Here is a 12,565-nt window from a genome sequence, read left to right as displayed (position 1 = left end):
TCATCACTTTCATGCTTACATACAGAATCGCCTAGAGCCATCTTTCATTGAGTGCTAAGGATGGATATTGCTGATTCAAATTCAAAACCATTCCATGCGTTTAAATGACAGAAAATAGATGCTCTGTGACCAATCCAAAGAAGGGAGACTTACTTATTGCATTCATAACATTATAAAATGGCAGATAGTATACTAAAGATGGAACCTTCATAATCAAGTCAACTGCTCTTGACAACAGAAAAAAAACATTCTGAAAAAATATATGGATGAACTCATTTTTAGAAATAGCCGGTCAAAACTGTGAATTCTCAGTTTGATATAGCAGCAGCAGATTCCAAAGGAGACTGATCCTTTATTAATGCTTCCCAGTCAAGCTGCCTCAGCATTTTGAACCTCTCATTCAATGTCACAAACCCAGCTTCTGGAGCAACAACACCACAGGTTTCAGCTCTATGGAGTAAAAGCACACTTGCACCCATATCCGGGCCATGGAGTTTTCCTGTTAGCAACACTCGCAGAGGCATGAAGAGTGATTTCCCCTGTGATAAGGATGAAAGTAGACAGATTTTCAGTTCATGGCCAGATACTGTAAGTAAAATAAATATATCACTCTCTAATTAAAGACCACCTTGCGCTTTAGCGATTTGCCAAAGTTCTTCACCCACTTCTGCCAGCCAGCATGCCCTTCTTCAAGAGCACCAAGGAGTTCACCACTGTCATAGGCAGCTATGAGGTCGGCTGAAAATTCAGAAAGCTTATCTTCTAAGACAGGTTTAGCTTCAGGACTGCAGAGAGAGAATTTGTAATTGGATATGGTTGTGTTCTTAGGGGCCAAACCTATTCTGAAGCATTTTTTTTATTACAGTTAACATTCTCCCAAACGGTACTTATAGCAATAATTAAGTGAAATAAAATCCAGTAGAAAAGCATATTTATAGATGACAAAATGTGTATTCAACTAAGAAAATACGAAAGAGCTTATCAGACTGAAAAAATGATGACATATGACAACAGAATTAAGTGCAAGGTATATAACCTGTTTAAAGTATCAGGTAAAGGATAAGATAACAAGTTTGAGAGTGCTTTGTCTGCATCTGTTATCAAGTCAATCCCATCCTTGAGCAGCTGAACCGCTTCCTATTATACAAAATTATATTTCAACTATTACAACATGCTTGCTTCGCTTGATTATAGGATATTAAGACATCATAAAACCAAAATGAAATAAATTATCTACAGTAACCTGTCTTTCTGCTGCAGACCACATAATCCAATAATTTAAATAACAGTATAATCCACAATAATGCCAAGGATTACAAGATCACCTTAAATCTAAACAGAAAAAAGAAATTCTCTAACTTGAAGTTTATAATTATAATTCAATGCAATCAAAAGATTTTAATACTAAAGAGTCTTACTAGGATAAATGTCCCCTCCGACTCTGTGAGGATACCAGTGCTTTTCCAGCGCTCACCAACAAGCTTGGTCAACTCCTCTGATGGTAGTGCTCCTAAATGCTGACCATTCATCCACCTTTAATTTGAACATATACAAGAACCTATTAGGCAGCTACTATACACAATAATAACTTGCATACTATTAGACAGTTAACCTCCAGTACATCCATAATTTAGGAATAGTCTCGCTCATTCAAAAATATAATAAACCATCTTTTGTATTTAGTGACAGGCAGCCCAAATTATCGAGAAACGATCAAAATCAAATCATGGAAATCAAAATTTTAAATTTGGAATATTACACGATATATGCAACCATCAGAAAATGTAAACAAACATGCCATTGCGTAACTTTTGTTTTGATAAATCCATTGCATAACATTTTTTAAACTCTACATCTTCAAGTCAAAGGGACTGCTTGCTGGGTGTAACAAACAAATACGTTTTCTCAGCATATGGTAACCGAAAAGCCATATTTACCTTAACTTAGTAGAATCAAAGATAGCACCACCTTTGTTGACACGACCAATTGAGAATTTTTCAACTGTAAATTGCAAAAATATATTCAGGTAAGAAATTGATCAAAAGAAAAATAAATGCGCACACAAATTTTGTATTTTTTTTATCCACATGAGCCTATCAGCATGGTGAGAGAGAGAGAGAGAGAGAGAGAGGATTCAAAATCACTAACCAAGTTGCTCAAGGGTGAAAAATTCATTTTCAGTACCATCTCCCCAACCTAAAAGTGCCAAGTAGTTCACCATTGCTTGGGGTAGATATCCCATCTCCCTGAACTGTTAGATGATAGAAAAGCTGGAAATGTTTATCCTTATAAAAATATAGGCCAACAAGAAAGGCTAATGACCAAAAAGAAGAGCACAAGAACAACTCATAATCCAGCTTCTGCATGAAGTACAAATCAAGCAATAAAGATTAATTACCTGACCCACAGAAGTTGCACCATGCCGTTTTGACAGCTTACTCCGATCAGGTGCAAGAATTAAGGAAACATGTGCAAAAGAAGGCATTGAGAATCCCAGAGCCTGTAGTAGAATAATGTATAGAGACCACAATCAGTTTCTCTCTGTTGGTTAAAAATGAAAAAAAACCCAAAAGCAAGGAAAAGCAGGAAAAAAGATTCAGATTTTTAACAGTACCTTATATATCAGTGCTTGCCTTAAAGTATTTGGTAAATGTTCCTCTGCCCTGAAAATGCAAGTTTTGAAAGAATAAGATGTCTTAACATAACATGGACCACAACCAGGGTAAAGAAAAATTAAAAATTAGAGATGGTAAACTTGCTACATTTACAGACAGGTAAACATCAAATTTCCCTTAATTTTAAGGAGGTTGGACGTAATACCTTATAACATGTGATATAGCCATGGTAGCATCATCAACTGTGACACAAAAATTGTAAACAGGTTGCCCATTGCTCCTCATTATTACAAAATCTCCAAGCGTGTCCAAGTTCCAACTAACCTTCATTTCACTATCAAACAAAGTTAACATCCTACACAACTTGATTTAACATTATGTTATTAGCTACATCCACTAGATTATTTACTTAAAGTTGATGGCTGGCAGAGCAAAAGCCCATCTGATAATTTGAAAAGCCCCAAAGAAAATGAAAAATGAAAAATAAAATAAAATTGTAATATAAGAAGACTACAGGGAGCCCAAAAAATGTAAAGAACTAACTTCGCCTCGAATAAGGTCATTAATTTTCAAACTCCCATCCTTTGGCACGCGAAACCGATATGTATAAGGGGTTCCCTTTGCCAGCTCCTCTTGTACTTCTTCATCAGTTGCAGTTGCCCACTTCCCAGTGTATACAGGAGGCAGCTGCTTTAGTTTTGCAATCTCCTTCATTTTTTCCAGTTCCTGAAGAAAATAATGATAAGAACCTATAAGTAGAAAATACATTTTCACAAAACCCCCTAAGTAGAAACATGCATTCCAGAACGCAAAAAGATTGTGCTAATAAGGCTTGTAGTCCAAATAAATGACTACCTGACAATTAAAACCAAAAGGTACTAGTTTTGCTGAAACAGCATGGTGAAGGCTGGAAAAAAGATTTATGCCCTCAACCAATGTGAGTGAAGGAGAGAGAGAGAACTAAGAATGAAAATCAAGATTTTATCCATGCTATACATTATAGAAAATATGAGTAAGTTATCAACAGTAAGTCTTTATTAATGCCGATTACAAGTTCATTTTTTCATAAAAAACAACTTTTTCATTACTCCAATGTCATAACTCGTAAGTAATACCAACACAAGCTTCAAAGTTTCATGCTGATTACCTCGTTGGAACAAAAGCAACGATAAACATAACCAGATTCTAAAAGTTTCTCAGCATGTTGCTTGTACAGAGAGTTTCTTTCGGACTGTCGGTATGGACCATAGTCTCCACCAACACCAGGACCTACAAAGTATAAAACACAATATTACTAAGAGTTTATATCTTAATCAATTGATTCACCTTTCGCTCAGAAGTATAAGGACATCAATGTGCTACTACATATAATTGAATAGAGGAAGCAGGCAAGTCTAAAACACAGATAGAATTGTATAAAAACCAAACGAAAACAAGGAATGCTAATTATGAGTAGACAAAGACAATTATCACTCAACTCCAACTCCATCTCAGTATCCAACCGTCTATCATAGCTAAGAATGTGTGCAAGATAAACAAATAAATACAATTAAGTCTTGTGATACAAAAGATTTCACCTTATTTCATAATTGTTAAGGTGTCAAATTGAGAAACTTTCTGTGTTTTTAGCCGCAACAACAACAAAAATAGGGTGACTAAATATTATGTTGCCCATCACTCTACTGCAACCCTCCTCCTTTTTTGGCGGTTGGAACCGGCCCTAAACAAAATTATATGACAGTATGCATAGACACACAGGCGAATTTTGTACCTTTCTAGCATTGCTTAAAAACTATAATGAAAAAACAGAATAGAAATTGAATGATTAGTAATAAAAGTAGCATAGCATAGCATAGGTGAAACAAGCAAATAAGTGTAATAAAAGGGAAAAGGGGAAGGGGGTACCTTCATCCCAGTGAAGACCGAGCCAAGAGAGATCTCGCAAGAGGGCATCCTCAGATTCTTTAGTGGACCTCTCCAAGTCAGTGTCTTCAATTCTCAACACAAATTTGCCACCTTTGGACCTTGCGAAGAGGTAATTGAAGAGCGCAGTTCGAGCTCCACCCACGTGGAGGTTCCCTGTTGGCGAAGGAGCGAAACGCACGCGGACTGCTTTATCCTCTGCCGAGATTGAGAAACTTCTGCGGCTGCTGCTGCGAAAGCGTTTGTGAAAAAAGAGACAGGATTGGCGGAAAATGGAAGAAGGAGGAGCAACCTCAGGGATTATACTAATCCTCATCCACGACGGCGTTGTTCCTATTAAGCTCGTTGCCATTGTAATTCTCAATCTCAATCTCAAACCCAACAGCGCTTTATCTTATTCTTATGTTACTCTCTCTCTCACACTAACTCACGCTGTCTGTCACGTGCTACTTTAAAACACATCAATGGCAAAACAGAAGAAACAGAAATAACAGTTGGTGTGTTAACTGTTAAAAAAATCCATATCACATCCGATCTAATTTTCCGCAACCACTGGCACTGCCTAAAGAAAAAGGAAAAAAAAAAAAGTCACCTGTAAGCCATTAATCACACACAGCGCCCAAACCCATATTCATTCAATCAGAATCTGCAAATCCCAAAGAAACCAACTCATACCCATCTACCCAGCTGGACGACCTCCCTGTTTAGTTTCGCGCCACCACCAAACCGAGTCCAAACTGCCACCGCCCACCAAAGGATGAGGGCTATGTTGTTGATCGGAGAAAGAAGCAGATAAGAGAGAGAAAAAGAGGAACAAAGGGAGAGAGACATCTTAATATGTCATGGACGTTTTTTAACCATTGGATATTATGTGTGCTACGTGTCAGTCATCTAAATTAAAATAGAAAAAACTGTATAGTTATAAACGGAAGAAAAGGCTGTCCCTCCTAATTTGGTACCTTGAATGAAAATTACGATAAAAATTATGATCTTTATTACTAGTAATAAAATGTGTTGTAATGTAATAATTAAATATATTTATTAGTTTGATTGTGAGTTATAACATTAGAATAAAATTTAACATTTATTTTAGAAAATATCTTACTCGTACAATTATATCTCCTTAAAAATTGTTATTTTTAAATTTAAGAGAGATATGTGTTATTTTTTATTTTTATAATTGTTAGATATATATAGAAAGTTTGTTTATTTTGAAATATATTAGGTATAAAAATTATTGCACTTACTAAAGAATAACTAATACCACCTTTTAAAAATGAATAATTATTCCTCATGTTGAAGAATAGCTATTCATAAGAAATGACTATTTCTTGTAATAAAAATATAATCAAACTAAAGAATAACTAAACAAAAAGAATAACTATTACATTATAATGTCTATTACAGTCTACCAAACATGTTCTAAGTAATCAATTGCAATGCACATATCAGTTTATTAATGCAGTTTGTAGACGTGGGCTTTGTAACTAATATTTATGCATAGCAAAATGCATTTCAAAACAGAAGAAGACCAGCTCCTATTGAAAGTAAACTAAATAAATAAAGGAATTTAAATATAAGAATGCCTTTACAGCAACAATCTCATATAGTATATAACAACACCCAGATTCAAAATCAATCTGGCCATGGATTTATTTAAAATCAATCTCTCCAATTTGGTTGCAAAACACCTTTTTTTTTTTATTGACATAAATAAAATTTGTTGTGGTTTTAGGCTTTTAGAATTTTATAGAGCAAACACTATTTAGAAATCTAACTCAATCGTTTTTTTTAAGTGAAATAACCATATTAATGAGGCATTTAGATACTACTTATTGTTAAAAATTAAAATTTTATTATTAAAAATATTATAATAAAATAATTTTTTAATATATAAATAGTACTATAAAACTTAATTTTTAAAGTAAAATTTATGCTTTCGCTTTTTTTATACTTGCATGTCTGGTAAACAATGCACCTACAATGAAAAAAAAAAAAGGGCCAAAAGCAGCCGTGGGTTCTTTTCAGTGAAATCCAAAGTCAGCTTAAAGAAAGATAAGAATAAATAAACAGAGAGACAACAAAGTGGAGGGTACATGTCTCAAGCTAATTAGTTTATTCAGTTAATGGAATGAAGCTAATGGAATGAAGCAATTCCCATTACTCCCACTTGTAACTTGTTCTTAGTTTTATCATCTCGCTCACTTCTGATCATTTCCCCTCTCTCCAAACTCCAAACCCTACAGGCTACAGCTACAACCTCCATCACCAATGGCCTCTCAGTCTCACCCTCATCTCAATGGTGACTCCAATACCCACATCCCAAAAAGGCCAAAGCTTTCATCTTTATCCACTTCTTTCATCACAGAAGCTGAAATCCAATCAGAATTCAGCCACCACGACTCCACCATAGCTCGCATCAACAATGGCTCCTTTGGCTGTTGCCCTTCCTCAATTACCAACTCCCAGCAACACCTCCAACTCCAGTTCCTTAGCCAACCCGATCACTTCTACTTCTCCCACCTCAAACCCGGCATTCTCCGCTCCCGCACCCTCCTCCAAAGCCTCATCAATGCCCAACACCTCGACGAAATCTCCATCGTCGATAATGCCACCACTGCAGCTGCTATCGTCCTCCAAAACATCGCCTGGAGCTTCGCAGAAGGAAAATTCAATCAAGGAGATGTTGCCATTATGCTTCACTATGCTTATGGAGCTGTAAAGAAGTCCATTGAGGCCTATCTCACCCGTGCCGGCGGGCATGTTATTGAGGTGCATTTGCCTTTTCCTGTAAATTCTAATAAAGAGATTGTGTTTGAATTTAGGAAGGCTTTAGAGAAAGGAAAAGAGAATGGTAGGAAAGTGAGGTTAGCTGTGATTGATCATATAACTTCAATGCCTACTGTAGTTATACCTGTTAAGGAATTGGTTAGGATTTGTAGGGAGGAAGGTGTGGATCAAGTTTTTGTGGATGCAACTCATGGGATTGGGTGTACTGATGTTGATATGCAAGACATTGGTGCTGATTTTTACACTAGTAATTTGCATAAGTGGTTCTTTTGCCCGCCTTCCATTGCATTTTTGTATTGTAGGAAATCGTCCCAGTGCTTAGACCTGCACCATCCGGTCGTGACTCACGAGTATGGAAATGGGTTGGCCGTGGAAAGTGCTTGGGTTGGGGCTAGGGACTATAGTGCTCAGTTGGTGGTTCCAAAGGTGTTTGAGTTTGTTGATAGGTTCGAGGGTGGTATTGAGGGGATCAAGAAGAGGAATCATGAGAATGTTGTGAAGATGGGACAGATGTTGGCAAAAGCGTGGGGTACGAATCTTGGATGCCCTCCAGAGATGTGTGCCAGCATGATCATGGTTGGGTTGCCGGCTTGTTTGGGGATTTCAAGTGATTTGGATACTTTGAAGTTGAGAACATATTTGAGGGAGAAGTTTGGTGTGGAAGTGCCTATTTATTACAGGGCACCGAAAGATGGGGAGGTTGATGTGGTAACTGGCTATGCAAGGATTTCTTATCAAGTCTACAACAAAGTTGATGATTATCACAAGTTCCGGGATGCAATTAATGAGCTTGTTGGCGATGGGTTCACTTGCACTCTTCTTCGTGGTTGAAGGGGTATGTTTTCCCTTCATCTACTTTTAATGATTTTATAAGCTATTTGTCAGTCATACAAGGTACAATTTCATTTCCTTGTGTCTAGTACTCTGGTTCCTCTGCTCTTTTGTTAAGTAGTAGTCTAGTTATTATTCTGCCGAATGAGTGTGATTTCAAAGTTGTATAATTTATTTGAAACTATGGAGATGATAAGGTTGTCTTGTCATTTATTTGAAACTATGGAGATATAAATTGGAAATTGAGTAATTTTTATTTTTATCCCTGGGAAAAACCAAAAGGATTTTCTTTTTGCTTTTTGTCTCAACTTTTTTTGCAAATAGTCTAACTTTTAGCCTTTTTTTTAATAAACTAGCTTTTAACTTTTTGTAATACATTTAACATAAAAGTTACCAAAAACCATATCTATGATAAACACTATCCAAATAAGCTACCAAAAATAAGCAAAAGCCAAATGCTCAAACGTGTTTTTTTTTTCCATGCAATGTATTATGTTTGCTTATGTAGCCAACCTGTTAGCATGTGTTATCATTTTAGGCAACTCAGTAAGTATTTATCCTTAAATCACTTTATTCTTAACTTGCATCTTTTCGGTCTCCTTATCTTTAAAATCTTTCATGGGCTTTTTTTAATTTGTGAACAATCCGCTTGTTCTATATCATGTCTCTTACTTGATATTAGTGGTTGGCTTAGTGGTTCCTAAGGTCTCATGATATCCATAATCTCATATCTTTCCTTTAGCACTACTAATATCTTTCCAACTTGATGTTAGATTATGGTGTCACCAAATATTGTAAGTCTTTTTTTTATAGGTAACATAAAATATTATTAAAAATCCCAGCCAACCCAAGTATATTGGGAATTTACTGTAGGGGCAAAAATCAGGAACCAAAATACTACGATCAAGTAAACAAGAAGGGAAAAACATTACAAATGAGACAGACCCAAACTCCATTCAAGGAGAGTATGAAAAAAAGACTTAAGCTCTAGCATAGACTATTCACATCTCTCGAAACTTCTAGCATTCTTTTCTCGCCAAGTACACCACATCAAGCACTGTCGCACAAGCCTCCAAATAGCTATATTGCAATGTCGCCTGACCTTACCCTGCCAAGACTTGAACAACTCAATAGCCTTATGTAGCATAACCCAATGAATTCCAAACAAACAAAACACCAAATACCACAGTTCATATTCTATGGAGCAATGAAGAAGAAGATGATCCACCAATTCCCCATACCTTTTGCATATATGACACCAATCAAGAACAATAATAAAACTTTTCCGAAGGTTATCTATTGTTAAAATCTTACCTAAAGAAGCAGACCATGAAAAGAAAGCTACCCTTGGAGGAACCCTCGATTGCCATACCATTTTTCAAGGGAAAGATATGATAGTAGGAGGGTAGAAAGAAAGATAAAATCCTCAAACCTCAAAACCTCTATTCATTGCGAGCTTCCAACAAACTTTGTTAGGACCAAGACCCTGCACAGATGAAGAGTAGACAATGTAATGTCCATAAACAAAACCAACAATTCCAGCTCCCAATCATGCACTGAACGACAAAATTGAACATCCCAATGAATCCTCCCAACAGAAAGCACACAACCTCTGCAACACCAAATATTGCAAGTCTGAAAACTCATAACCAATTCCTTCTTTATTATCTTATTTTGGTTGGTGTTTTTTAATTTCTTAATTAATTTTAACCTTGGTATCAGTTTTGCTGTTCTTATTTTAAAAAACTACCATCAGTTTCTTGGTTCAGTTTAAGAAATCGTGTTTTGTCATTCCTGTCAGCTGAATTTAAAATTTCTTTTCAATGTTGTGATGGAAAAAAAAAAAAAAAAAAAAAAGATCAATTTTATTGACAACGGTTCAAGTTTATTTCATGTGCTAATAGTAAAAGTGTTTGTATTATATTTCTGGTAACTGATAGTATGACTTGGAATATTTCATGTGTGTTTGTATCTGTGAACAGATGTAGTTCTATTAGTACCTGTTATTATTCATGGGTATGAAACCAATGAATAATTGAATCATAGAACTGTTGTTAGCCACTTCAAACATGAGGCATAGTAGTGATAATTAATGCCTTTATGAGATAAGTGGTTTTCCCTAGAAATGTCGTGTGTTGGCATGGAGCTACTGAGATGAAAGGAGGAAGCCTTCTTTTGGTTCTTCAATCCCTCTTGTAAATGTAAATAGGTGAGCAGTATGTTTAACAGACTCTTGGTGAATTCCGTATAGCTATTGCGAATTTGTGCAATAACTTGAAAGTCATTACTACTCATTTGTGTTGTGTTGTTGTCTATTTATCTTACTTCAATGAGGCACTAAATATGGTTTTTTTTTTTTTTTTTAAATTATTTTTATAACAGATATGTGGCTTGCTTGCTTGGCTACTTTTCATGGTTTTGCTACCATGCACTCCCAAAATAAGAGGAGAAACAAACTGCAGAGATGGCAAGTAGCAGGGTAGAACAGTTAGCTTTCATGATTTGAGAAGAAATGTTTTTCAATCTGTTGGGCACCATGAGAGCTATTCTCCCGACTATTTGGCATTTATAAGCATTTAAATTTTTAGCTGCTAATTGAACTTTTAAGTTTACATTAGTTGCTTGTGCTATCCTCTCTATGCAATGATGTAAATTTCTTTGTTGATTTTACTTTTCAACAAAGACTAATGGAAGAGGGCATGCTCTCATCCAAATCCTTCGAATGGTTTGCTACATTTACGTAGATAGTATATATAACTGATGATATCAGAGATTTGACTCTATGCCAGGAAGCTTGGACTGCAGAAACATTGGAATGTATGCTAATGCTCAACAGGGCACAGTATTGTTTGATGGTTGATCCTTCCCATATCACTTGTCAATGTTGACTTCCCCGAACTCGTTTCTCCAAAAATAGATAAGGTACAAATAAAACATTGCTATGCAAGAGTACGTCACATTTTTCTCCATGGTACGGTATATTTCATGTTTACAGGTGTAGTTTTACTTATTTTTCTTGCCTTTAAAAACCTTCTTTCACAATTATAGATAAATCCACTATCCCAAGGCAGCAAAACACGGTATGTTTGCAATGGAAGGGAGAGAAAAGTAAAAGGCTCTCCCCCCTCCTCTCACTTAAACATTGGGCTAATTTTTTGACTTCCTTCTTAAAATATGAGAGATGCTAAATGACCACAAAGATGGATGATAAATATTAAGGTGTTATTAATAAAGAAGGCAGGAGTAATAGTTTGTAAGGCAAGGCTATGAAGTTGTAAATGTACAATCCAATTACATATAGGATAGGTGGGCTAATTAGCTATGGAGTATTTGAGTATTTGAGGGGTTTAATTTTGGTGTCAAGAATTTTTTGAGTATTTGAGGTGCGTGTAATTTTCTAGTTCTACCCATACTAAGTCATTAAAAGAATGATTTCTTGGAGGTGGCACATAATTTGTCATGCTGTTCGCAATAGTTTGTCCAATGACATCCCTCAAAAAGTAGTACAAGAGGTCAAATCAATCACAATCACATTAATTACATCCAACTACCCTGCTAGCATTTAATGCAATATCTAGACCGATAAAGTAGATAAGTGTTTGTCACATATTCACATCTATTTAAAGTAATAAAGAAGGCAACGATGCATTTCCTAAGCCGATTACACGCCAATCAAGGGTATAAATACCCTATTTATAGAATTTTTGCAGGTATGTAATTCCTCATTCAAAAATTCGTAACTAATTAATAATTTTTTTTATTCTAACTTAATTTTTGAAGTGCTCATTATCACCCTAATCAGGATTGCTATACTTATTATGTGCCGACGATCTCTCATCACTCAAATTCCTACCTACAATATCTAAATTACTCTATGAGGAAAAAAAATGTGCAAAATTGTATCAGTCGAATATTTAATAAATTCCTCACATCTTTCGACCAAGTTATCCTATCTCAAGTTTCTAAAACAAAACAAAGGGGAAAAAAAACCTAAATTATCAAGCACCAATTTATGAATTAGGAGGCCCATTGGCATATGGACTCAAACTCTTGAAAGCAGAAGTCCAAAAGATAGTATTTGATCCAACATCCAAATTCGAACCTGACCCGTTGCCATTTATCCTCACATGCTCCCTTTTTTATACTGAGAAGTGAAAGCAAAGTACAAACTACAAACTAAACATTAAACAGACTAAAACAGAGAGAGCGGAGTCAAGATTGAAGCATGAGCTTGTCTGCAATTCGTGCTCCATTCTTTTCCCTCCTCCTCAAAACCACTGAACTAAATGGAACAACAAGGTGGTCGCTTCAACCTGCCACTGCCACCACACCTTCAAGGCGCTGTGTCATAGTGGGCACCAGCGTTAGAAGCAAGAACCGGAGGCCATTGCAGAAGGGTAGGAACC

At 35.9% G+C, this 12,565-nt stretch overlaps 2 protein-coding genes across 6 annotated transcripts; one reads left to right on the top strand and one right to left on the bottom strand.

Moving 5' to 3' along the window:
- Positions 1–126: 126 nt before the first annotated feature.
- LOC112002967 (glutamate--tRNA ligase, chloroplastic/mitochondrial) lies at positions 127–5,381 on the bottom strand. Of its 3 annotated transcripts, none has more exons than XM_024035138.2 (13): positions 5,214–5,381; positions 4,521–5,100; positions 3,763–3,884; positions 3,159–3,341; positions 2,821–2,939; positions 2,615–2,663; positions 2,399–2,500; positions 2,149–2,251; positions 1,938–2,001; positions 1,419–1,533; positions 1,037–1,137; positions 629–842; positions 127–539 (listed from the first exon to the last, which is right to left on the bottom strand). In XM_024035138.2, exons 2-13 carry the CDS (start codon positions 4,888–4,890, stop codon positions 309–311), a joined length of 1,773 nt encoding a protein of 590 aa, XP_023890906.1. In that variant the 5' UTR covers positions 4,891–5,100; positions 5,214–5,381; the 3' UTR covers positions 127–308. The 3 variants fall into 3 exon arrangements, with proteins under 3 accessions (XP_023890906.1, XP_023890914.1, XP_023890921.1); XM_024035146.2 differs by having other exon boundaries at positions 4,521–5,096; XM_024035153.2 differs by having other exon boundaries at positions 629–785; positions 5,214–5,377.
- A 1,233-nt stretch (positions 5,382–6,614) lies between these two features.
- LOC136065768 (probable L-cysteine desulfhydrase, chloroplastic) lies at positions 6,615–11,017 on the top strand. Of its 3 annotated transcripts, XR_010627372.1 has the most exons (3): positions 6,615–8,163; positions 10,142–10,368; positions 10,542–11,017. XR_010627372.1 is itself a non-coding variant. In XM_065769399.1 (2 exons), the coding sequence occupies exon 1, from the start codon at positions 6,810–6,812 to the stop codon at positions 8,157–8,159; it is 1,350 nt and encodes a 449-aa protein (XP_065625471.1). In that variant the 5' UTR covers positions 6,615–6,809; the 3' UTR covers positions 8,160–8,163; positions 10,142–10,432. The 3 variants fall into 3 exon arrangements, 2 of the variants coding, with proteins under 2 accessions (XP_065625471.1, XP_065625470.1); XM_065769399.1 differs by lacking the exon at positions 10,542–11,017 and having other exon boundaries at positions 10,142–10,432; XM_065769398.1 differs by lacking the exon at positions 10,142–10,368 and having other exon boundaries at positions 6,616–8,163.
- Positions 11,018–12,565: the final 1,548 nt, after the last annotated feature.

The sequence above is a fragment of the Quercus suber genome, unplaced genomic scaffold (genome assembly GCF_002906115.3).
Source record: "Quercus suber isolate HL8 unplaced genomic scaffold, Cork oak 2.0 scaffold_1142, whole genome shotgun sequence".
NCBI lineage: Eukaryota > Viridiplantae > Streptophyta > Magnoliopsida > Fagales > Fagaceae > Quercus > Quercus suber.
Note: the sequence above shows the minus strand (reverse complement) of the source record. Positions and strands in the feature narration are given on the sequence as shown.